This window comes from Dryobates pubescens, chromosome Z (assembly GCF_014839835.1).
Source record: "Dryobates pubescens isolate bDryPub1 chromosome Z, bDryPub1.pri, whole genome shotgun sequence".
NCBI classification, from domain to species: domain Eukaryota; kingdom Metazoa; phylum Chordata; class Aves; order Piciformes; family Picidae; genus Dryobates; species Dryobates pubescens.
The window spans coordinates 45632646-45659458 of record NC_071657.1 but is presented as its reverse complement, the minus strand read 5'-3'; the positions used below and the strand labels follow the sequence as shown (position 1 = coordinate 45659458).

The 26813-nt window shown below is 41.1% G+C and overlaps 1 protein-coding gene across 2 annotated transcripts in view; it reads right to left on the bottom strand.

The window, feature by feature from the left end:
* The window catches only part of PCSK5 (proprotein convertase subtilisin/kexin type 5), a 292051-nt gene that overhangs the window by 156938 nt on the left and 108300 nt on the right, over window positions 1–26813 (bottom strand). For both annotated transcript variants that reach the window (XM_054178077.1, XM_054178076.1), the window contains exons 6-7: window positions 13410–13498; window positions 6883–7055 (exon numbers count right to left, since the gene is read on the bottom strand). In XM_054178077.1, the coding sequence (XP_054034052.1) occupies window positions 6883–7055; window positions 13410–13498 (262 nt within the window). The remainder of the gene's footprint in view (window positions 1–6882; window positions 7056–13409; window positions 13499–26813) is intronic.

The window sequence follows — 26813 nt, the reverse complement described above, 5'->3', positions numbered from 1 at the left end:
CAAATGGTCTCACAACAGAAATAAAAGGGTGAAAGTATTTTAATTAACTCTAGAACAGAAATTGCTGAATGTATTTATAGGACATGGTGTCTAAGATAGTACAGAACTGTACTGGATGACCTGCACAGTAATTTTCTGTGTTATGTCTGTATGTTCCAGTTTATTTTATCCAAGAGATCACTTGGCCAAAGTCTGTAACTATTTACACGTGGAGATTTCTAACACTGTAAGATGCATCATACATATGGCAGAAGAAGCCCTTTAAAGTGGAAAGGAAATGAAGAAATTTAGATGAGTAGCAATCTATATATTTTTAATAGTGAAGGTTGTTAGTGACTTGCCCAGCCATGGACATAACAGGCTTTGGTCAAGACATCCTCTTCCCAAAAGATGTACAGAAAACAGAAAATCATAGATTAAGAAAACAGGGATATTGATGCAGTAATAACTGTAAGAAATTTTGGTAATCTGATTTATGATGATGGCCAGGACTAGAATTTAATAGGCTTTTCTGATGTTAGAACTAAGAATATTATTTCAGAAATTATGGTGCTATGTCTTGTGACAGCAGATGGAAGAATTAGAATGGTAAAAAGCCATATATGACTTTTCCGATGCTGGTACACAGGCAGCATACATATACAGTACACAGCCATCCAAAGCTTAGTTCATTGTGTTGAAGTAACTGTATCACATGTTCAGATGTTACATCATAGATGCAATATGGATTGCATGTAATAGGATCTAACATTAGGTTACAACAGCATACTATAAGTTATGTCTTCTGAGACCTTTCCTCTCCCCAGCACAGTATTAATTCTTTTGATTGATCTTCAACAAGTAGTTCTTGGCCAACTCACTAAAAATGTGAAGGAAGTCTTCTGCATGAAAAATGTATCTATATATGATCTGGCATATGCATACATACAGATGAATGTTATTCAGTCTCAAATGACAACAGTACAAGGTGAACAAACACACCACAGTTTAAAAAATTTGGTCTTAGCCTCTGCGCATCACAATATATCAATGTATAAAACATCAGTCACTTTGGAAGCTATTTTGACACATTTGAATGGGAGTCTTCTTGCAGTAACTTCTCTCTTTAATTTTTATAATGCAGTTCTTTGGACAAGCAAACACAAAGGTCCTCTTTGTTTAAACAAAACATCCTTCTCATAATGATGCAGGCAGGGAAGTGATGACAGGACAAATAAATATGAAATAAACATCTGTGGTACAACATAGGCAGTAAATCTTTGCCTGGACACTTGCAAATTATGAATAATCCCTTCCACTTTGGAAGTAGAAGCATATAATGATGATAACAGTGATGTTAGCAATAATACTGATTATTTTTAAATGCAGTCCATTACTTTCTTTTCTTCTGTCCCTTTTCTTCCCTTCTCTTTTCTTCCCTTCCCTTCCCTATCCAAGGAGACCTATATAGAATAGAATAGAATAGAATAGAATAGAATAGAATAGAATAGAATAGAATAGAATAGACCAGACCAGGCTAGAAGAGACCTTCAAAATCATCGTGTCCAACCTATCATCCAACACTACCTAATCAACTAAACCATGCACCCAAGCACCCCATCAAGTCTCCTCCTAAACACCTCCAATGGTGGCGACCCCACCACCTCCCTGGGCAGCCCATTCCAATGGGCAATCACTCTCTCTATGAAGAATTTCTTCCTAACATCCAGCCTAAACCTCCTCTGGTGCAGCTTGAGACTGTGTCCTCTTATTCTGGTGCTGGGGGCCGACCTGTCTACAACCTCCCTTCAGGTAGTTGTAGAGAGCAATAAGGTCTCCCTTGAGTCTCCTCTTCTCCAGGCTAAGCAACCCCAGCTCCCTCAGTCTCTCCTCATAGGGCTTGTGTTCCAAACCCCTCACCAGCCTCGTTGCCCTTCTCTGGATATGTTGCAGCAACTCAGCATCTTTCCTAAACTAAGGGGCCCAGAACTGGACACAGCACTCAAGGTGTGGCCTAACCAGGGCAGTGCGCAGGGGCAGAATGACCTCCCTGCTCCTGCTGGCCACACTGTTTCTGATGCAGGCCAGGATGCCATTGGCCCTCTTGGCCACCTGGGCACACTGCAGGCTCATATTCAGCCTACCTTTTGCTCTCAGCAAAAACTTTGAAAGCACACACGCACACACTCTGCAGCCAAAGTTGGTGAAATGAGAGAGATGAGAAGGGGCAGTGATGATGGGAGGGGAGGCACCAAGCTGAGATCTCACAAGAGGTTCAGTCACACAGCATCTGATCATTAATTTCCATCAAGCATTTTGACTTGTATCCAGTTTGCTGAACAGAATGTATGGCAGTAAGGATGACGGCTCCTGTGCCAACACAGGCAGAAAGCCAAAAGCCTCCATTCCATGTAGGTTTCCCTGCCTCTCTACCTTTGTGGGTTACATTAAGGATCACCTCCTTTGTCAGCAATTTGGAATACCTTATGGGTACTGCAGAACAAACAATGCAGGGCATGCAGTTCATGAGATATTTGAAGAGGTGAGATAACCAGCCCTTTGAAAACTTGCCATGTTAAGCATCAACAGGCATCACATATCCAGAAACTTGACTATTAGGTCTTTGCCAAACAACAGTGACAGAACAAGCTGGAATATCTGAAATGCATTACTCTTCAAATGAAGGTGAGACTGATGCCAAAATAATAGGCTTATTTGTATAACCGAAATGAGCTAGTCTAAATGCTGCATCACAGAGTCACAAATCAGGGAGCTTATATCTCTCAAGTGCTTATAGCATTGTGCTTACACACTGATATCGATAGTCATCTTAAAATCTAATGGTAATTTGGTTTTACCTTTATGAATCAAGGCAAGGCTCTCCTTTGTACCAGATTCAGCAGTCCTGTTACAATTTGGCCTTGACCTTGTTTTGCGATGCCTGATCTTGAACACAGGGTGAAATATGACATGGCACAATCTTTTGTTGAGTGTGCTACATTTGGATACATCTGATTTTTTATCAGGCATGTTCTGCATTATTTTATATCCGTAGGTCTACAATGTCTAAAACATTGACATTTTAAACACAAGCCTCTAGGATTTTCCACCCTTACAACTAGACTATTTCCAGTTGGGAGCTGAGAGCTTGGTATAAAGAGATATCTTATGTTTGCATAGAAATTATTTGATAGAAAACCCTCCAAGGTTTCCCTTTGAATTGATGTATGCAAATTTAATAGAATTAAACAAAATACTCTAAAGATGACAGAAAATCATGAGACATCATAAGACAGGTTTAAAAACTGGTTTCTTCTTTACCTTGATCATAGGCAGATTTTTTAAAGTATATACAAGGTAAGAAGCATTTTTGTCTGCCTATTATATTTTGCACAATCACTGCGTATGCTTGCGGAAATGTATGTTTGGTTGAGTATCTGGTTATTACTTCAGACAATCATCTGATTTTAGGAGTATTTTGGCTCTGACATAATTCTTCTATTTGCCTCATCTTTCAAAATGACACATCTTATATAACAATGTATGGAAATGTAGAAAAAGTACCTTTATATGAACATGGAAAGGCACGATTTATTAAAAACAACAAGAAAAGGTTGATCTCAAAGCAAATTTTGGTCTGGAAACTAAGCCTATTATGGAAGGTAACAATTGAGACATGCATTTACACTCTTTCAGTCTATATTACATTTTAAAGAATGAAAAATCTTTTGTACGTTTGTGACAGTTTTAGGCTGTAACTTTAAAAAAGGCTAGATGCAGTTTTTCAAGCAGAAGAGTGAAGAAGTACAACAAATCCACAGTTGGGTGTAAAAAGAAAACCAAGAGATTATTCTAAACAAATATCATTGGCCAGATGTGAGACGTACCTCTGGCAATATCTGACATTCCACTTCATTCCCTTCTTGCTCTTCTGGCTGCTGCTTTCTATCTTGGCTGGGAGAATTTTTATCACCACTGACCTTGAGGTAAGTGCACTAACTCTCTAACATCTCTTTCTCTTTTCTTCTAAGTAAACTGAGGAAAAGGGGGAAGGAGAGGTTAGGGGAGAAGCGGGGCAGTTTTTCCCCTTGGACAGGAGTTTTTCCTTTCCGTTTTCACCTTGTAAATACCTGTGCAATATTGCAAATACTGTATATTTGTCTATATTCATTGCATTCCATTATTGCTTGTAAAATACAGCTTTTCCCATTTTGCTTCCCCAACTGAGTTGTCTGAGCTGTTGGTAATGTGGGTGGGTTAAACCATCACAAAGTTTTAAAGAGAACTTTTACTTCCTTAGTAGAAATTTTAAAACTTTTGTAATGACAGACAAAATTTTAAAATATGTGTTTGTATTTAGATCTATTCAACTCTGAATGGGCGACTTTGGACAGAACAAAAAGTTGATGAAATAAAATAGAAGCCAAATTGTAAAAACAGTAATTTGACTAGCATCAACTATGACTTCTACTATTTCACAAAAAAACCCAAAAAACTCTTTTTCTGCACTGTTATCAGAAAAAAAGACAACCTCAGAATTTTAAAATTAAATACTATGTTTCTACAATACACTGTTACTTACAGAAAATACAGAACAATGTGCTGGTAAAACAAAATTCACCTGGGTTCTGTAGGGTATCTTCTCATAACACAGCTATAATACCAATGGAACAATAATGCTTGTAGGCAAGAGACATTCTTTTGGCAAATTATTCCACATCCTTGATTTACACCAGACCTATCCCAAGTCTGAGATTTCAAATTGAATTAGCTGAGTTTTTCTGGTACAGAAATTTGGGCTGAACTTTTAGTATCTGTCTTACCTACATGAAATACAACATTAAAACTAACACACGTACATGTTTAAACATAAAACTTTGTTTAACTTCCCCTGCATCCTGCAGTTCCATTAGGGCACCCTTCACCACTTTATTGCTTTTCTTGTCTGTGGTCACTGTCACTCAATACTAAACTCTAGCTGGGTCTTGGGGAACGCTGACATTCCATCTGAAAGGAGAAGTGATGATGTGTGGGAAGCAGCAATGGAGATGCATGTGGCCTTCAACATGTGTGTTATATTGTTCTAAGAGCACTTCAATAACTGTTTTAAGAATGATTACTAAATACAGCACAGTTGTTTAGGGTAAAATCTATCAATGTGCCTCAATGTGTTTAACTGTTCAGTCCCCTGGAATTTCTTGCAGGGTAAAGTTCTGTGTGGGCTGGAGTATTTTGTTATGCTAGCCTTCTCATATTATATAATGTATAACAAGCAAAGAGGTGAATTTGCAGCTCCATACTGAAAAGTCATCACATATCACTATGAGAAAGGAAGGCAGAGGCCCATGGCCACATGGTCAGTAAAACCACGAGAGGTGTAGTATAGTGTTGTTAGTCTAGTATTACTAAAGGCTCTTCACAACTTACCAGCTAGGTAGTTGAGCATATATTGTTATCAGCATTTGGGGCAGGGAGGATAGGGGTGGGAGTACAAAATTTATGCAGCAGTATCAAAGAAATCAAAATAAGCTAGCTGTGATAAAATGTGAATTCAGATCTCCTAGGCTTGTGCATCCAGGTAGTGATTATGCCGATGCTGGTTATTAATTGCATAATACATTTATTTATAAATTGCAGTCAAGTATATTCCAAATTACCTGAAATGCTGCACTGGGTATACAGACAGTTTATCGGGTGCTCTTGTAAAGTTGTCCATTAGCCATCCACTCTCATTTTGCCTGTTTGCTCTTTATGATACACCCTGGGTTAATACAGTCTCATTCCTTTACACATGACACAAATCTTCCTTGCTGAATGTTAGCTACAGTTAAAATCAGTTTTGGCACACTTGTTTAAAGCACTTACTGACTTCAGTAAAAGCTGAACTTCCCGATCTTGCTGCACAGTGTTATCCTGTTCCAGTTCCATAAACATGTTACAGTCTCACTTTGGTCCAAGAGTTTCAGTCTCTTTAAATAAATGTTTGGTATTACTTCATTTTTTTCAGATCCTGGAGCCACCTACCACTGAACTAGCAAGTCTCCTATTGCATTCAAAATAATGCTCAGACCTTCAAATGCAAAGATTTAAAACCTTTCCACCAGTCCCCTAAAGTGGAAGGAAGTGTGAGTGCTGGAAGAGAAGGAATTCCCTGATCTGTTTAACAGGCAGGAGGGTAAAAGGAAGAAGGAAAAACTGGCATCTGACAAAAAAAGTTTATCTAAACTACTTGTTTCCTTCTGTGGTTCTATTTATTTGATAGTAACATTAAAGAAAATTGAGAAGGCTTTAGATTTTTCATGTAAGGGCATCTGGGGCTTTACATGTTGTATTACTGAAGGTCTCTGGGCTATATCATAGAGAAAATGTAATAGCACAGACTTGTAATGTATAAATTATAAAGTTCTATGAGACCAGATACATATACTAAAAGAAACGTGGGCGTACATTTTAGTTCCCAATTCCCTATTAAAATCATCCAGCTTCCATTAAGCAATTAGGAAAACAAAGCAATGAAAGAAAAGAATAAAGGAAGAAAAATAGTTCAGGCTTTTTCCCTAAAATTTCATTGCAATTCAGATTTGATGACTGCTGTGTAAAGTAGACTTTTTCAGTCTCACTTTTTCTTGTCGAATTACATCATTACCTCAGAGCAACTTTAAAGGACACTGAGGATGAAGTATTCCAATTCAAAATGAACACAGCTGATGTTACAGGAAGGACTGACTGTCAAGGCACCACAGAAAGAAAATGCATTTTTACTTTTACTCAAATAAACCTCATCTTCTTCAGAATCCTTTCCTCTTCCCCATGCCACACACTTGCATTGCATGTACTGGGCAAAAATATCTTAGACTTGCACAGAAAGCAGATCCAGGAGGTCGTACTTTGATGCCAACCTACCATTCTGATGCCATTCTCAAAGGCCTGACGTGCCAGAGAAGCAGGTCCATCCACAGTTTTACCATCGTCATCAGGCCCCCAGCTGGCACTGTAGATATGGATGTGCTGGGGATTAAGGCTTAGAGACTTTGCTTCTACCATATCTGTTACATCTCCATCCAGCATCCGTACACCTTCAGAATGAAAGATACAATGAACAGGATTGACCAACTCAAAATGCTTCTTTCTTTTCCCCTTACTTCCCCCTCCTGCCTGCCATGAGTAGGATACTGGGACTGAGCACTCATAAGGATTTCTGTTGTTAATTATAAAACCCACAAAACCAGTTTGTATATATGTTTTTCCAATAGAAAAAAAAAAGTTGCCAGGTGAAGAAGTACAAAAAAGAAAGAATGTTTTGACCTTAATGTTTTAAACATTACAAACATTTATCCACTATTCAGCCTTTGAACTTTAACCACAAAATTTTAAGCTAAAATTCTTTTTTAAAAAAGGCTTGAGCCCTGAAATGTTTGTATGTTTCACTTGAAGATGATACAAGATTTTCTTTCTCTTTTTTACACTGTGGTGAAACTAGAGCACCTGCTTGGAGTCATTCAGTCTTAAGTATGTTGACAGATATAATAAAAGGGTCTCTGCTGATGCATAAACGTGGGGTTTCATTTTAGGAGGCTGAAAAGAAGAAACTGGGGAGAAAGCTTGCTTGTACACATTAATTACTATACACAGTAGCAATGTGAGGTACTAACAAATACCTTGTATGTTACATTATCCAACCTGAAACTGCAATATTGTATAATGTGAAATCCTTGGGTTAAAAGAATCTATTTATATGGATGTGGGGACAAGTCAGTATGACAGCCTTTCTAAAATGGAGAGCATCAAGATGCTTTAAAATTACTGGAATGAGTAAGGTAGGCTTGAATCTGAAAACTAAGAAAATCATAAAAGTTATTCTTTTGACTAATCTTAAGACTTTGACTAAAGTTAATTCTTATTGAGAAAATCACCAGTTCTAGGTTTAACCTAAACAAGAAAAGGGACTTACATACAGCAAGCATGACATCTGATGAAAGGGATAGTAAATAGCAATTTGCACATGACTCTGTGATTGTACAAAGCAATAAGTACTTAACAAGTTTGATGTTCTTTCCCCTTTGAAAGGCCACTGCTATTTACAAGCCAAATTTACATATTGTTAATTGCAGACACTTCATTTTTGCTCATGAGATCAGACTAAAGTAATCTGAATGTTCACTGAGACATTAACTTTTAATTAACAAAAGGCATAGGGGGTGCTTTGTTGATACAACGTATTTTTATCCTCACTCTGACTCAAAAATGAAAAGTGATCATATTTCTAAGTTCCCACAAACGCTGCCCATGTTTTGTGAGATAATAAACTTTTACAAACAGTGATCTCAGTATGAACTTTACTTTATAAAAAATATCATTAAACCAACCATGGGATTCTCAAGTTTTATTTTTCTTCCTTAGCATAATCTCAGAAAATTAATGAAGGGTGGAAGTTATGTTCTCAATTTCTTTCAAGTAAATTAAAATATATTTAGTTTTAAATAAAGATTTTAAAAGGTAGACTGCTTTTTAATGAAGGGAAATAAAACATTCCTTTATGTCTTTGTTACAGCATAGCAAGACAAAATGGTATTACATGCAACTGATGTATACTAATTTGAAGTTCTGCCATTGGCACCTGAAGTAATTCAAACCAGGATTTTTGCTAATGGTGAAGTGGTCAAATCTAAAGTAACATAGACAAGGCTGTGACTTAGGTGTTGCTCTCAACAGCCAGCGACTGACAGACATGATTCAACCTTGACTATAAGTGATGGACATCTCATTGGTAGCTTAAACCAAAAATAATTCCTTACTCTCTCTTCCCTTCTTGCTTGCCCTTCCCCCCCCCCCCCCCCCCCCCCTTCCTGTTTTTCCCCCTAAATGTCTGGAGTACTTAATTCTGTCAATTACAAACTGTCCAAACTGTATTTGGCATGTAGAACAAAAGCTGTCCAGAAGGCAATTAACAGATTGTATTTGCAGACTTTCACCTAAGACTTTAGAGCTCTGTAAACTCTCCCCAGTATCTGCAGTAATTGCCAAAATGTAAGTGGCATTTTAGTAAGAATAAACTTTCAACGAATCACAAGAAACATCCAAAACTGAGCTGAAAGCAGGATTTCTTTTAAAATGTTTGTTTTTAATCAGCATCTGACTTAAAGAAACAGCTGAACTAATTCCTTGTCAGCTGAAGACAATCTACATCTGTTCTGCCTTAATTCAGTGTAACTATTTTCCTGTCAGGACTCCAGCACAGCCAAGTAACTAAGCACCCAAATCTCCATAGATACTTTGCAACTTTCACAATCAGCCTTCAACACCAACGCACTAACCATCCTTTCCTATGAAAGTCTCAAAAGTCTCTGCAGAGAATCACACTTAAAAAAAGATCTACCCCTTTGGTGAACTTATCTTTCAGTGAATGGGCCTGTAGGTTACCTAAGCACAAACTGAAGGCATAGTGCATTATTTTTCATAAGAAATATGCCACAAGCTGTAGAAGAATTGAAGGACCAAACTACAGTTTTCCCCAGTTATTCTTATTTGCAGATCACATCTTCACGAACAGCTCTGTAAGAGAAGGCTCAAACTTTATAGGGATCTTATTTTTGACCTATTTGTGGTCAGAAGTTTTTAAATGTTTGGAAACAAGACATGAAGCAACAAACACGTTTAGAAAAAATGTTAAGAATTAGTGGTGTATATTTAGTTACCGTCTTCCCATCAAAAAGATCACTATTTTTTGATGGAATATGGATGGAAGGGATTTCTTTTCCCCTTTATCTTCTTACCCCTTATGTGTCCAAAGTTCCTTTATTTTTGAAGTGAAGAGTACTTACCTTCAAGGAGCACACTCAACATTGCTGTTTGCAGGTGCTCTTATAAGAATGCAATTGCTTTACCTTAACTGTCATTAACTCTAGACCACCCCATGACAGTCTTTAAATCTCAGGGAAACAAGTTCAACTAGTTCAATGTAGTATGATTTAACATTTTTACACTGTCTGGCCTGAGGAAAGGGAACACAACCCCTGTATACTCATGTGTTTACCTTTTGGCTTTTCTGAGGGAAGGGAAGCAGGCATGCCAAATGCAAGTCAGCAGCAGCAAAACATTTACATTATCTATCTATCTATCCATCTATCTAATAGAAGAGGAAACTTAATCTCCCTTCACAATACAATAGAATTATCTCTTGATTCTGATTTTCTGTAGATTACCTTCTGAGCCTCCTGAAGTCTTATTTTAGGTGTTGACGCTTTTAAATGGTGGTGCATTACCTCAAGTGACATTTACACAGCTTGCTATCAAGAACAGTAGTAGTGATTGCTCTACAGACTTATCATGACAGCGTGGATAAAAGTTTTTTCACCTAAACCTGTGAAATTTCTTGAAGGTTGAAACATTCTTCACACAAAACAAATGAATGAACACACAAATGAAGGCACATGTATCTGGTCTATACTGGATATATTAACTGCATTTGTAATATGTCCATATGAATCCATTTTTATACTCAATTTAGAAAAGGCTGTGACTCAACTACTGTGCCTGAAGGGTAGAAACCCTAGAACACTATTATTGCACATTCCTAAAGCAAAATAAATTATAACCTTTTAAGAAGCCACTGTTACTAATGGAGAACATTCCAAGGACACACCCAAGAGCTTGCAGGTTATGTGACTCAAACTTAAACTTCTCCAGAAGCCACCCTTTAGCTCTTGTGGTGCACTAATTCTCCTCTGACCCTTGTTTGACGATGCAAGAAATCCGAATTCATAGGTCCTGGTGGACAACCATGTCCTAATCAGCCAACTTGTCCATCTGCCCCTCTCTTGGCCAGTTCAGATCTTCTAAACCACAGGCTAACTTTGTGCAGGCAAGCTCTCCATCTGAAGGGAAATTGGTATTTTGCACCACTGTAACCTTATGCTGGATCAGGTACGGTCTATCCCCTTGAGGCCAACAGGAAAACAGAAAATTGATGTTAGGATGATGTCGCCTGCTTTGCCTAATTTGAAATGCAGCCACGTGCACATCTGATTCGGATCAAACTTGTACTGACCCAGAAGAGAACAGATATAGTACTATTAAATGTGGAAACAAGGCCTCAACTCTGATTGCGCTATTTTTTAACTGTCTTCTGGTGCATATATAAGCAAACAAGTTTTTATTTTAATAAATGGCTGCTATTTTAGGACAGAAAATAAAAAAATTAATGCATCTGAGCTACAGGTCTTTCTACTGAAAGCCAATATATAGCAATCCCATGACTTCATCAAAAGCTCAGGGTAAAATTTCACTTGAAACATTAAAATCTGGCACAGGTAGTCTACAGTCTTGGAAACATGTAGGTGATATCTTAACAGTCACCTCCACAACTTAACCCAAAAGTTTTAACTGAGCAGCTGTTGACTAAGAATTCAACAACTTGTTATCTCTTGGCTTAATGAACAAAAAGAAGTGAAATTGAATCTTGCATTTCAAGCAATAACTTGGTAAAACAGAGGGACCAAAAGAAGTTTCTCTGCAACCAGTCAAGCAACCCAGAAATGAGTTTTGTTTGGACAGTGTTAAGGATTAATATGCAAGGCAATATAAAAATACTTGCCTTGTAAATTTACTTCTGATTTGTCAAATTTCAACACTTTGAGCTCTGAAACTGTGAGAAAACCCAAGTGTCCTAATTATCATAGAATCATAGAATGGAAGAGATGTCTAGAGATCATCCTGCCAAAATAGGATCGCCTCGGACAGGAACGTGTCCAGGCAGAAGTTGAAAGCCTCAAAAGAAGAAAACTCCACAACCTCTGTTGGCAACCTGTTCCAGTGTTCCATCACCCTCAGAGTAAAGAAACTTTTCCCGATATTGATGTGGAAACTCCTGTGTTCCAGTTTGTGCCCACGGCCCCTTGTCCTGTCACAGGGCATCACTACAAAATGATTATCCCTTTTTTCACACTCCACCTTTTAAATGTTTATAAGCATTAGTAAGATCCCCTCTTAGTCTTCTCTAGGCTAAGCAGCCCCAGATCTCAGCCTTTCCTTGTAAGAGAGATGTTCCAGTCCTTTAATCATCCTGCTGGTCCACTGGACTCTCTCTGGTATGCCTGTTTTGCTCAAACTGTGGATCCCAGAATTGGACACAGTACTCCAGATGCGGGATTCTACACTTGCCCTTGTCAAACTTCATAAAGTTACTCTCTGCCCAACTCTGCAGCCTCTCCAGGTGTTGCTGAATGGCAGCACAGCCTTTGGCATACCAGCCAATCCTCCCAGTTTCATATCATCAGCAAACTTGCTGAGGGTACATGCTGACCATTCATCCAAATCACTGTTGAAGATGTTCAACAGGGCTAATGAACAGTCTGTACTGAACCATACAAGTGTGTGCACTTGCAGCCTGAAAAGCAAATTGCATCCTGGGCTGCATCAAGAGAAGCATAACTAGCAGGTCAAGGGGGGTGATTCTCCCCCTCTACACTGCTCTGGTGAGACCCCACCTGGAGTATTGCATCCAGTTCTAGAGCCCCTATTACAGGAAGGATCTGGATGTGCCAGAGCATGTCCAGGGAAGGGCCATGAGGATGATTAGGGGGCTGGAGCACCTCTCCTATGAAGACAGACTGAGGGAGTTGGGGCTATTCAGTCTGCAGAAGAGAAGGCTCTGAGGAGACCTTGTTGTGGCCTTCCAGTGGCCTACAAGAAAGCTGGTGAGGAACTTTTTAGGGTGTCAGGGAGTGATAGGACTAGGGGGAATGGAGCAGAACTAGAAATGAGTAGACTCAGATTGAATGTTAGGAAGAAGTTCCTCACCATAAGGGTGGTGAGACACTGGAACAGGTTGTCCAGGGAAGTGGTAGAAGCCCCATCCCTGGAGGTTTTTAAGGCCAGACTGGATGTGGCTCTGAGCAACCTGATCTAGTGTGAGGTGTCCCTGCCCATGGCAGCGGGGTTGGAACTAGATGATTCTTGAGGTCCCTTCCAACCCTAACAATTCTATGACTCTGTGGTACTAACTCCTGGTAAACACCACTACCTACTGGACTTTCCACTGCTGATCACAACCCTGTGAGCTCTACTGTTTGCCCAGTTCTCAGTCTATCTCACAGTCAACTTTTCTTACTCCACACTTCTGGAGCTTACCTACAAGGATGTTATGGTACACAGGGCCAAATTCTAGATTTTGTAGTTTTATCAAAGGTCTTGCTTTCTATTTTCCCATGTATACTAAGAGGCAATATTCTGGGGAGCACTGGAGAAGTGTCACTGCATATAGATTCCTTCCTAGTATTTAATAACCATTCTGCAACTGAGATTTACTTGCTAACACAGCCAGGTTTGTTACCCATATAAATTTCCTTCTCTTGGTTTGAAATGTCCAAACATTCCATTTAGCACAAACAGCTATTTTGGTTACCTTTTTTTTTTTTTTTTCAACCACATACCTCCAATCTTGGCATTAAAGGCGATTCCTACTGTGCAGTGTGAGTTGTTTGCTGTGGCTGCCACTTCTCCAGCACAACGGGTTCCATGCCTGCAGTCAGACAAACATTTTTCCAAGTAAGCACAGAATGTTGAGATTGAAAGTTTTGACTTTGCTCATCCTCAGGTGCTAGACACACAACTGTTCACAATGTCCTGCACTACTTAATTGCTTTTAGTGATTCGTACTCATGTTACAGTGTTTCTGCAAACACAGTACCGCAATCATATTAAACTCTTCACTGTAGGCTTTTTAGGTAATGGAAAGATGTTCAGTTTGCTACAAAAACATACCATGATGACATATAATTCATTGTGACAGAAAGAAGCCTTGGATATTGGTTTATTATTTTAAACCAGATCTTACATTACAGAATTTTTGTCCTGCATTCTCCCACACCACTCAATTTCCTAACACACAGATCTCCATACAACCTTTAGCAGGCACAGAATGCACAACGCTATTTCATGAGGAAGCTGAGATTATATCAGTGCTCACACTGCTGTCTGGAGATGAGCTTAAGGCTGTCTATATGCCACATATGCTCAAAACATGTACATACTGGCTACACCTTGGACCAACCCTGCAAGCCTTTCAGAAAAAAATAGCTAAAGTAGATCTAGCCACATCAAGGGTATATCCTGTACTTTAGAGGCAGAGCTGTGCTATAAGGGTATAATCTTAAGAAGCTGCTGAATGGAAAACACCACACCTCCAGCGGTTGCTCACCCCCTTTTCCGCCGTGCAAAGCCACAGTGGGATGCCTTGCTTTGCCATGATTTGTGCTTTCTACAAGGTGATAGTGGTCATCCATATGGACATTATCGTAGGAAAGTTGTCTCTAGTGTTTGTTATATTTGCCTGTGAAATACAATTCATTAAGTTTTGCCCTCATCCTTGTGTAATTAAGAAGCTTCATGGCCAAAATGCAACACAAGCAATAAGGGACAGACAGGGAACTTGAGAGATGAACTGTTGAGAGGAGATACAGAGTTTCAGAAAAGACAGGAAAAGAGATCCCCAAATCCATCTCCATGAGATGAAGACAGATGGTGGATGTGCTGGAGCACATCCAGGGAAGGGCCATGAGGATGATTAGAGGACTGGAGCACCTCTCCTATGAGGATAGAGAGGGGGAGTTGGGACTATTGAGTCTGCAGAAGAGAAGGCTCTGAGGGGACCTTATCATGGCCTTCCAGTATCTTAAGGGAGCCTAGAAGTAAGCTGGTGAGGGACTTTTTAGGGTGTCAGGGAGTGATAGGACTAGGGGGAATGGAGCAAAACTAGAAATGAGTAGATTCAGACTGGATGTTAGGAAGAAGTTCTTCACCATAAGGGTGGTGAGACACTAGAACAGGTTGCCCAGGGAAGTGGTAGAAGCCCCATCCCTGGAGGTTTTTAAGGCCAGACTGGATGTGGCTCTGAGCAACCTGATCTAGTGTGAGGTGTCCCTGCCCATGGCAGCGGGGTTGGAACTGGATGATCCTTGAGGTCCCTTCCAACCCTAACAATTCTATGCTTCTATGTAAGGCACGGGAAACCATAAAGACATTTTAAATGGCAAAAAATAGGTAACAACATGGCAAACACTTCAGAGAAGGCTGTGAAGGCAGGCACTCTTCTGCTGGTCATGGATGACAGGATGCTTACACAGAAAACTCAAGAACATGGGTGTTTATGACACCCATATTACAGACAAAGATGACACTTCCTTTCTGTTGGGACAGCTGGTTTTGGTTAGAGTCACAGTATCACAGAATGTTCTGGGTTGGAAGGGACCTTGAAAGATCATCTAGTCCAACCCCCCTTCCAGAGCAGGATCACCTACACCATGTCACACAGGAATGCATCCAGGTGGTTTTGAATATTTCCAGAGAGGAGACTCCACATTCCCCCCTGGGCAGCCTGTTACAGTGTTCTGTCACCCTCAATGTGAAAAAAATTTTCCTCATGTTTGCATGGAACTTCCTGTGCCTCAACTTCCACCCACTGCCCCTTGTCCAGTCATTGGGCATCACTGAGAAGAGCCTGGCTCCATCCTCTTGGCACTCATCTTTCCATATTTATAAACATTAATGAGATCACTCCTCAGTCTCCTCCTCTCCAAACTAAAGAGATGCAGATCCCTCAGTCTCTCCTCAGAAGGATAATGTTCCACTCCCTAAATAACTTCCATGGCTTTGCACTGGACTCTTTCAAGCAGTTCCCTGTCCTTCTTGAAGTGAGTGGCCCAGAATTGGACACAATATTCCAGAAAACTAAGAAACACTAAGATAATTTGGTTGGAATGGATTAATATAAACCAAGAACATCAAACAAGACTAGGGGAAAAAAAATAGAGGGAAAAAAGAGCAATATAGGAGATCAGTGATAACCTCTTAGAATTTGAGTTTATCAGATAAGTAAGATATATATAATCTATGAGAAAAGTGAATTCTTTATTGACAAAAATCAAAGTGACAGGTTGGATGTTGGCAAATCCTGCTGCTGGATCAATGTTTCACAATTACATCTCAGCTAATTTGCCCTCATTCTAGTCATAATTAATTTGTTTGCCAAATTTGATCACAGAATGTTTTAAGACTGAATTTTACTTTTCATGTGAAACTTAAGTTTCAAGCCTAATTTTCTTAATTTGAAGAATGCCTATTTAACTTCAATTGATAAAACAATGTTGACAAACAAATGTCTTATTTAATTACAGAACTATTTTGAAAAGCCTGAAGTAAATAGTCCAGGCAACATAGATGAAAACAAGTCCTTCTTCATTTCCAAATAGTGTTCTTGCTGTGTTTGTTTGGTGGTGTTCTTTTTATGTATTCATTTTTAAAGGAAAATAGACACCTTTACAATGTGAGAGCTAAATCAACTTTGCTGAGTATTTCACTAGTCCTCACATACTGGAAAATCCTTATTTTTATCACATTTTACATCCAGTAATCATATAAATTTTATTTTAAAGAAGTTTTTGTATCAGATCCTTGCTTCTCTTCCAAGATTATTGTTACATTCTACATTTTTAACTGAAACATTTTGAGATCATATCTATAAAATTCCACTACCTACGATCACTTTCCCACTCTCTGAATGAATCTTATATGCAACCCATTTTGCTGTAATGCATTTTATGAGTCTTTTAAGTAATATTTCAATTATTCTGTAAAAGGCTTTATAAGAAATCTACATTATAAAAAAATATATTCTTTCCACACTGCTTTTAATTTTCCTTGTCCTAGATTTCTGCTTGAGGTCTGAAGTTTTAAACAGACTCTGAATTATGCAGTTAAAATTAGAAAAGCATTCTCATTAATTATTTCACTAATTCCTTATTTAACTTTGTAAACAATATGCTGATGCTTGAAATTAAACGTGCTTAAAGTTATGAAAACTATTATTGAGCATAAAATCCTGAAAACTTCAACCTACAGTTTGTGGAGGCTGCAAAACCACTAAAGAGGTGAAATGAGGCACTTTCAAGTAGCATTTTTTGTGAATAAATGTGCATCAAAACACAACAATCGCCTGTCTTTGAGGGATGCCTGGATTACTTGCAACTTGTTTAAAAAGTTGATGTAGTCCTAGAAGAAAGCATGACTGCCCTTCTATAAAGACCTACCTTGACAAACTTGAAGGGTTAATTCTTCATTTCACTGAATCCTTTGCCAGCATATGATGAAGTGAAATAAATGACCAAGCTATTAAGTGGGACTTTGAAGAGACACTCTGCTAAAAGGTTTTGTACTTTTTCTTTTTGTCAATGTCAGGGTGATATAGAATTACAGAACAGAAACATGAGAGGAAGCTTGGTTCTGGGATACTCTGCTCAATACAAATTTGTCTCCTACCCAGAGTCTAAAAGAAACAATGGAAAGAAAATTCAAATAAATGGGTGGGGGGAAAGGCTTTTTTATTATAGTTTGTTTGGCTCATAAGAAGAGACATAAAAAGTTAGGATTCAATGACAGATTTGTGTTCAAAAGGCCATCATGTAAAATAAACAAGATGTCGCAGGTATTCAGAGAAACTGTTCTTAGATTCTTATAAAATTGGGCAGCACTTTCTACCATAAACCCATCCCTTATGATTCTGACTAGCTTTAGCCAATTTTCCCATTTCAGGCAAATAAGTACTTTTTTTTTTTTTCCAGAAAGATATATATTTCTGTTTCGCTATATAAGAGAAACAGATCACAACAAAGAAAATACACAGGCAACCAAGACTGATTTTGTTCTCTTTTTAAGAGGCAGAAAGGGTGGCAAGTACCTGTTCAGGAAGGCCTGACTCAAGATGATTTTTATGCCTTATGATGCCCTCACTATTACATGAAAAACCTGTAATAACGTGTTGAAAAAATACACTTCCATGAAAGGGCAGATGTTACTTTTTTTCTGGGGCATGCATGAACACTGCTTGCACACCTGGACACTAAAGGTACACTCTTTGGACAGCTCTCTAAGTTTAAGATGAGAGAAACTTAAGACCTACACACTAACTTGTTACACAAACTAACTTCTTTCAGCAATAGATTTTTTTTTATGATAGAAAGAACTTAATACTTCAGGTAACGATGGAAAGAGAAAAGGCGCATGTTCTGTGATTAACTACCACTCCCAATCCCACCAATGTAAATGAAACATAAGACATTTATCTTTCTTGAATCACTCTTAATTTGCTTTTCAGAAGAGGAAGAAGGTATAAGGCACCAGGAACATCTTTTAGGTAAGAGTCAATTAAGCTGCTGGCAATTTGAAAAGCCACTACCAAATAAATTGTCTCTGCATTTCAGAGCCTCCATCTCTGACAGCTATTATTTGAATTCCACAAACACTCTAGAATTCCACTCTACACTTCTTTGCTGTATTTTACTTTTCTGGAGCTCATCAAGTATTTCAGAATGTGAAAGAGCTCAAGGGACTGGAAGATTTAAAGACCTTCAGCTTTTCATGACACTAACATCACAGCCCAGTCCGCTTCAACCTATAATCAGTCAGTCTTTTCAGAATGGGAACTTAAGGAGAAAGACTTTCAGAATATTTCAACACAAATCCACCACAAACACCTCTAGGCACAACAGTAATCTGCCACGCTTTTCGAAAAGATACAACCCAGGCATTAATTTTTATGTAATTGAAGAAAATAGTGGGGTTTGGAGTTGTTTCTTTAGGGTTGGGGTTTTTTTACATCCACAGAAATATCTACAGAAGATTTCATAGCCTTAGCTCATATTCTAACAGTGGATATTAAATAATTGTGAATTAGTTAGTTTAAAAATTCATGTAAGGTTGTATTAGGCTGTGCTTTAATAGACTGGTTTTGATAGCCATTAACTTCCTTTCTCACTATAATTACACAAGAAACTTATTCCCTGTCCTTAAAAACAATACATTAAGAAAAAATACGACCTAGCCTTTATTATAAATTACAATATAACTCCAGGGATGAAACCTGTTACATGATCTCAATAGTTGGTTGACATTGAAAATCATAGCACTAACAGAACTGTAAGTGTTAAAATGATTTTCAGTCCTCTATGTGGAGAGGAAGAATGGAATTTCAGGTAGCCATTAGCTGTAGGAAAATATCTGAATGCTGTTTTTGCAAACCTCTTCTTTTGTTAGATTTTTAGATGTTTTGAAGATCTCTCTTGCACTGGAGTATATTCCCGAAGAGGAAAATGTATCTGAGATAACACAATGTAGTAACTTCTGTAGAAAACAGGTATTTTAATAGCAATCAGCAGAAATGCATTTTATTGTGTCTTAATGTCTTATATAGTGCAGAAGAAATACTGCTTTAGACCTGTTCAGATATAAATGGTATCCAATAGTGTGGAGGATGAAAAATACTTTCCAAATTGGCACTAAGTAGAGATGCTGTTCCAGGAATATCCAAAAAGGAGACATAAAGGAACTGTCAGAAGCTAAAAGCAAGGGCAAAGAAAACACCAATTTTTAGCCTTTAGAAAACAATCTACTACAGGTGAAAAAATATAAGAATAAAGCTGAAACAGTATTAGAAAAAAGTTATTTCACAAAGAAGAGATACTTGGATATTAACAGTTTAGAAAGAGATCAGAGAGTAAATGTGAAAAACAAGTTACACAAATCTTCAATGTGAGATATCAGGAAAAATGCCAAAGTTTTGGGTGTTACACCACACACAAGATCCTGTTTCTGACCATCAAAGTGTTGTAACATGGTTACAGAACATGACTGGAAGATGTTTTGAGTCACAGTCCCCAAGGCTAACGACTTCTTATATGATTATGGGAAGTTTAACTTTAAAATATCTCATCTATTTCTCACAAATGAAAAATGACAACATGAAAACAAACACATGGAACACTTCACTTTTCAGATGTGCACATCTTAACAGCATGGGTAACACCGATGTTACTCTGCCACTCTTAGTACATTTGTTAGCTGTAAGCAGCTAAGTTGTCACAAGTGTGAAGTTCTGATAAGAGACCAGCAAAGGACTGCTTTTACAACTCTTTTTTTGTTTCATTTTGTGAGAGGGCAAATGAATCCGAATATGTAAAATAAATATGCAGATTTTTTCCTGTATTTTCACGGAATCACAGAATTATTGAGGCTGGAGTAGACCTCTGAGATCATCAAGTCCAGCCTGTGACCTAACACCACCACATCGACTAGACCATGTCACTAAGTGCCACATCCAATCTTTCCTTAAACACCCCAGGGATGGCAACCCCACCACCTCCCTGGGCACTCTGTTCTGCTGTTTAATTACCCTTGCCCTGAGGAAGTGCTCCCTAACATCCAACCTAAACCTCCCTGGTGCAGCTCCAAGTCATGCTCTCTTGTCTTGTGACAAGTTGCCTGGGAAAAAAGTGCAATCCCCACCTTACTACAACTTCTCTTCAGGGAGTTGTAGAGTGTGATAAGGTCCCCCCTGAGTCTCCTCTTCTCCAAGCTAAACAACTGCAGCTCCCTCAGCTTCTCCTCACAAGACTTTCCTTCCAGCTCTTTCACCAGTCTCACTGCTTTCCTCTGGACCTGCTCCAGCACGTCAATATCCTTCCTGATGTGAGGAGCCCAGAGCTGCACAGAGCACTCAAGGTGAGGCCTCCCCAGTGCCAAGTACAGAGGCAGAATTACGTCCTTAGCCCTGCTGGCCACACTATTCCTGATAGAATCCAAGATGCCATTGGCCATCCATGCCACCTGGGCACACTGCTGGCTCATGTTCAGTCAGCTGTCAACCAGCACTGCCAGGTCGCTCTCCAGCCACTCATCCCCCAGTCTGTAGCACTGCATGGGGTTATTGTGGCCAAAGTGTAGGACCCTGCATTTTGCCTTGTTCAACCTCATCCCATTGGCCTCAGCCCATCGACCCAGCCTGTCCAGGTCTCTCTGAAGTGTCTTCCTACCCTCCAGCAGATCCACACTGCCCCACAACTTGGTGTCACCCGTGAATTTATTATCAGTGGACTTGATCCCCTCGTCCAAGTCATCAATAAAGATGATGAATAGAACTGGGCCCAGTATTGATCCCTGGGGACTCCACTGGTCACTGGACACCATCTGGATGCTGCACCACTTACATCCACTCTCTGTGCTCAGTCATCCAGCTAGTTTTTAACCCAGTGAAGGTGCACCTGTCCAAGCGATGGGCTGCCAGCTTTTCCAGGAGGATGCTGTGGGAGACTGTGTCAGAGGCTTTGCTGAGGTCTTGGTAGACCACACCCACAGCCTTCCCCTCATCTGCCCAGTGGGTCACCCAGTCACAGAATGAGATTAGATTGATTAGGCAGGACCTTCCTTTCCTAACCCCGTATCAGCTGGGCCTGATCCCCTGATTGTCTTGTACATGCCACTTGATGGCACTCAGGATGAGCTGCTCCATAACCTTGCCAGGCACTGAGGTCAGGTTCACAGGCCTATAGTTCCCTGGATCCTCCTTTCAGCAATTCTTGTGGATGGGTGTCACATTGTCCGACCTACAGTCATCTGGGACCTCTCCAGTTTGCCAGGACTGGTGATAAGCGATGGAGAGCAGCTTAAGCCAGCTCTTGTGCCAGCTCCCTAACCACACTAGGATGAGTCCAGTACAGGCCCATTGACTTGCTAGGATCTAAGTGGCACAGCAGTTCACTACTATTTCATACCAGAGGCAAAACAAAAAAATCAAGAAAAGCTCTGATGGAGACAAAGAAACATAATAGAGAATGAGAAGCAATAAAGATATTTAGTGAAGGTACATACATATTTATGTATTAAAAATAAATATCATTATTTTCTGGTGTCTTTGTATGTTTTAATTCAAGATGAAACTTTAACTCAGACTTTTTTATGGACGGGAAAAAAGGCATTGGTGAAAAGAAAAAAATAGTTCAAAAGCCAGCAAAGAGCAAAGCTTTCGGATAAATGTTTTGTTTGTTTTTCATACAGCCTTTCACATTATCTGTACTGTAACTGTCTTAAGGCAAGCAATCTAATTCTTGCTGTCATTCAATAAAGCAAATCACAAGCAAAACCATCACAGTTAAACTCCTGTGCACTGGAATTAAATCTAATTAAGGTTCCTTTTGAAACGGAAGACTATGAAGCTACTTAGCTTTCAAGGCTCCTCTGCCACATAAGCAAACACCTTTTTTTAAGCCTAATTCCAGAATAGAATAGAATAGAATAGAATAGACCAGGTTGGAAGAGACCTTCAAGATCATCGCATCCAACCCATCAACCAATCCAACACCACCCAAACAACTAACCCATGACACCAAGCACCCCATCAAGTCTCCTCCTGAACACCTCCAATGACGGTGACTCCACCACCTCCCCAGGCAGCCCATTCCAATGGGCAATCACTCTCTCTGTATAGAACTTCTTCCTAACATCCAGCCTAAACCTCCCCTGGTGCAGCCTGAGACTGTGTCCTCTTGTTCTGGTGCTGGCTGCTGTTTGAGAGGCTGAAGAAGTGATGGAAAGTCACAAAACAAGGAGAACGTGCTCCAAGCAATTCTGGCAATCATTTTATGTGTATGAGGGTGGTTGATCATTTTTTTGTGTGCAGATTACCCAGTAGTATAAACACTTCAGAAGAACTGAATATCTGTCTATACTTCTCTCATTCTTCATCTGTGAGACTAAATAGTTTCATCATTTCACTTGCGCCATACAGAAAAAGGACAAACAAAAGCCTAGTTTCAGCTCTTTTTGGAACACAGCTAATGAAATGGTATGGATATCTATTGCTTCATTTAACTTAATAAGGGAAGGAGATGGACAAAATCAGGCAAGCATTTTTACACAGAACAAAAGATCTTGTAATCACTTTGTAAAAATGGTTAGTTAATTGTTTACACTTGAAATAACTGGTTCAATACCATGATTAAACTGTCTCTTTACAATCTGCAATAGTCTCAGCAAACAGCACAGTAATTTAGATCTTAGATTCTGCAGCATCCTAATAACCTTACTTACTTAATTTTTGATAACAATAAAGTAGCATTGGCTCCGGCACAAATAAAGGAATCTTTGAAACTTCCTAAGGCAATGGCTAAAAGTACCAAACAGAATAAACCACATTCCCAGTACCACATTCTTCTTGATTGGGACACTATCCCTCTTGTGTATTAACATTGGCAGCAGATGATAGTAATGAAGTAACCCACACGGTGTCACTTGGTGTTTCAGGTATCTTTGGCTGAAACTCACTTTGTCTCCAACTTGTTTCTTTGGGGAGAAAAAAGAATAAATGTGACTCTATGTCTCCTTCTTGTGGTTTTATCTGTGACATGGCTGGTTGCTTCTCAACAGAAGGTTGAGAAGTTTGGGCATGTTATCACAGGATCACCAAGGTTGGAAGAGACCTCAAAGATCATCACGTCCAACCTGTCACCATAGACCTCATGACTACTAAACCATGGCACCAAGTGCCACGTCCAATCCTCTCTTGAACACCTCCAGGGACGGTGACTCCACCACCTCTCTGAACAGCACATTCCAATGGCTAACAACTCTCTCAGTGAAGAACTTTCTCCTGACCTTGAGCCTAAACTTCCCCTGGTGCAGCTTGAGACTGTGTCTTCTTGTTCTGGTGCTGGTTGTCTGGGAGAAGAGACCATACTCCATCTGGCTACAACCTCCTTTCAGGTAGTTGTAGAGAGAAATAAGGTCTCCCCTGAGCCTCCTTTTCTCCAGGCTGAACCCCCAGCTCCCTCAGCCTCCCCTCACAGGGCTTGTGCTTCAGACCTCTCACCTGGGCAAGAGAGCCTCTCTCTCCCACCATAGCAGAGAGGGAAGAAAGAGAGAGACAATAACTTTGTAGCCAGATTTATAAGGGTGTAGGATTTATGTGTGGAAATACACTATTTCCTGTGTCCACCCACTGGGCTGGGTTGGTACCCAGGGAACTTTACAAATAAGTTTCTTAAACAGGCTGAAGTTTGCCCTCTGGAAGTCCAAGGTGAAGGTTCTGTTGGTGCTCCTCCCTATCTCCCTGCATATTGAAAACTTCACTATCTCGTGGTCACTGTACCCTAGGCAGCCTCCCACAGTCACATCTCCCACCAGCCCTTCCCTATTGGAGAGCAGCAGGTCAAGCAGAGCCTGTCCCCTGGTAGGCTTGCTTAACAGCTGCATCAGGAAGCAGTCCTCTATTCGCTCCAGGAATCTTCTGGACTGCCTCCTCTCTGCTGAATTAAGTTCCCAGCAGATATCTGGCAGGTTGAAGTCACCCACGAGGACAAGATCTGATGATCTTGAAACAGCCTCCAGTTGTTTGTAGCATAATTCATCAACCTCCTCACCCTGGTTGGGTGGTCTATAACAGACTCCAACCAGGATGTCAGATTTGTTGGGCTGCCCTCTGATTTTAACCCACAGGCTCTCAATTCCCTCATCTGCCACCTCAAGTTCAATGGCAGAAAGTGTCTCCCTAATATACAAAGCCACCCCTCCTCCTCTCCTCCCTCGCCTATCCCTCCTAAAGAGCCTGTAGCCCCCCAGTGTAGCACTCCAATCGTGCCTGTTGTCCCACCATGTTTCTGAGATGGCAACTATATCATAGTTGCCCTGGTGGATTAGGACCTCCAGCTCATCTTGCTTATTGCCCAGGCTGCGTGCATTGGTGTACATGCACTGCAGCTGGGCTCCCGACCTCTCAGTTGACCCTACCTTGTGCCCTACTCTTTCCTCTGCAGAGGGACCGATATCTTCACTCACCCCCTTCAGACCTAGTTTAAAGCCCTCCTAAGAGCCCTGCCAACTCTAGTGCTAGGACTCTCTTGCCCCTTCTAGATAAATGCACCCCATCAGGACCCAGCAGGTCGGGTGCCGTAAAAGTAGCCCCATGATCAAAGAAACCAAAGTTCCTCCGCTGGCACCATCCCCTGAGCCACCTGTTGATGGTGTGGGTTCTCCCGTTCCTCTCAGTGTACTCCCCTGCCACTGAGGGAACTGAGCAGAACACCACTTGCGCGCCTGCCCCATCAATCAATTGTCCAAGGGCCCTGAACTCCTTCTTAATTGCCCTGGTGCCCTTCCTGTCGATCTCATCACTCCCAGCCTGTATTACCAGTAGAGGGTAATAGTCAGAGGGACTGATGAGCTTGGGGATTCCCCTTGCAACGTCCCTTACCCGCGCCCCGGGTAGGGAGCAGACCTCCCTGTGGGATGGGTCGGGATGACATATGGGTCCCTCAGTACCCCCCAGGAGAGAGTCCCCAACAACTATAACCCTTCTCCATTTCTTTGTGGAGCTGGTCGTTATAGCTGGTGGGGACTGCTTGGCCTTAGGCTTGGCCTTAGGCTGCTCTCCGGAGCTGGTCATTACAGCTGGCGGGGACCGCTTGGCCTTGATCTCCCCTCTGGATGGCTGCTCCTCAGCCCTCTCATCCCCACCACCCTCAGCCTGCAGGGCCTCATACTTATTATGCAAGGGCAGCGGAGGAGGAGAAGAGGACCAGGGTGGATTTCTCTTGCCACCCTTGGCAGGGACCTGTGTCCATCCCTCTCTGTTTTCAGGGGCCCATCCCTCAGCAGGGGAGATCTGCAGAGCCTTCTCCCACAAATCTAACTCCCTTTCGCTTTCCCTTATTGACCTCAGCCTAGACACCTCCTCCTTCAGCTTGGCCACTTCATCCTTCAGCTCAGCCACTAGGCTGAGGAGAAAGTTCACCTGCTCACACCTGACACAGGTGTCCTCTCCCTCTCCCTCTCCCTCTCCCTCTCCCTCTCCCTCTCCCTCTCCCTCTCCCTCTCCCTCTCCCTCTCCCTCTCCCTCTCCCTCTCCCTCTCCCTCTCCCTCTCCCTCTCCCTCTCCCTCTCCCTCTCCCTCTCTCTCTCTTCCAAGTGCCAGGCTGAAGCACTCTCTGCAGCTGGCAGCCTGGACTCCAGCATGCTGGAGAAACAACTCTGTCTGGGTAGATGCTGTTTTTCTACCCTTGGTCCGAGTAATGACCATGGTGCAGCGTATGAGTGAAAACAAAAACAAACAAAATTAATTTTTTAAAATTTTTTTTTAAAGCAGCCGAAAGGCTACCGAGCCAAACTGGCGCCACGCGCACAGCCCGGCCCGGATTTAAATCTCCCGTGGCTGACGTCAGGCACTCGCTCCCGTGCACGCTCGCGAGAGCACGAGCCCGCCTCAATCCCTGCCCCGCAGGAGTCCTCCCGACCCGCTAAACCCCGAAAGCAAGGCAAAAAGCCGAGCAGAAACTCACAAAGCAAGCGGTGCTGTCCCGAAGCGGCAGTTCTGACCGGCTATCGAGACAAACTGGCCGTTCAAGTGTCTCAATGTCCTTCTCAAATGGAGGGGCTCAGAACTAGACACAGTACTCAAGGTGTGGCGTAGCCAGTGCTGAGTCCAGGGGCACAATGACCTCCCTGCTCCTGCTGGCCACATTATTCTTGGTGCAGGCCAGGATGCCATTGGCCTTCTTGGCCACCTGGGCACACTGCTGGCTCATGTTCAGCCAGCTGTCAATCAGTCCCTTTCTCTTTGGCTGCTCTCCAGCCACTCTGTCCCGAGCCTGTACCACTATATGGGGTTGTTGTGGCCAAAGTGCAGCACCCGGCACTTGGATTTGTTGAATGCCATCATGTTGGATGCTGCCCATCTGTCCAGCCAGTCAAGGTCCCTCTGGAGAGGCCTTCTACCCTCTAACACATCACCTGCTCCCAACTTGGTGTCATCTGCAAATTTACTGATGACTGACTCAATCCCCTCATCCAGATCATCAATAAAGACACACACACCTGCTCCCAACTTGGTGTCATCTGCAAATTTACTGATGACTGACTCAATCCCCTCATCCAGATCATCAATAAAGATATTAAACAGGATGGGGCCCAGCACTGATCCCGGGGGGACACCACTAGTGACTGGCTGCCAGCTGGGT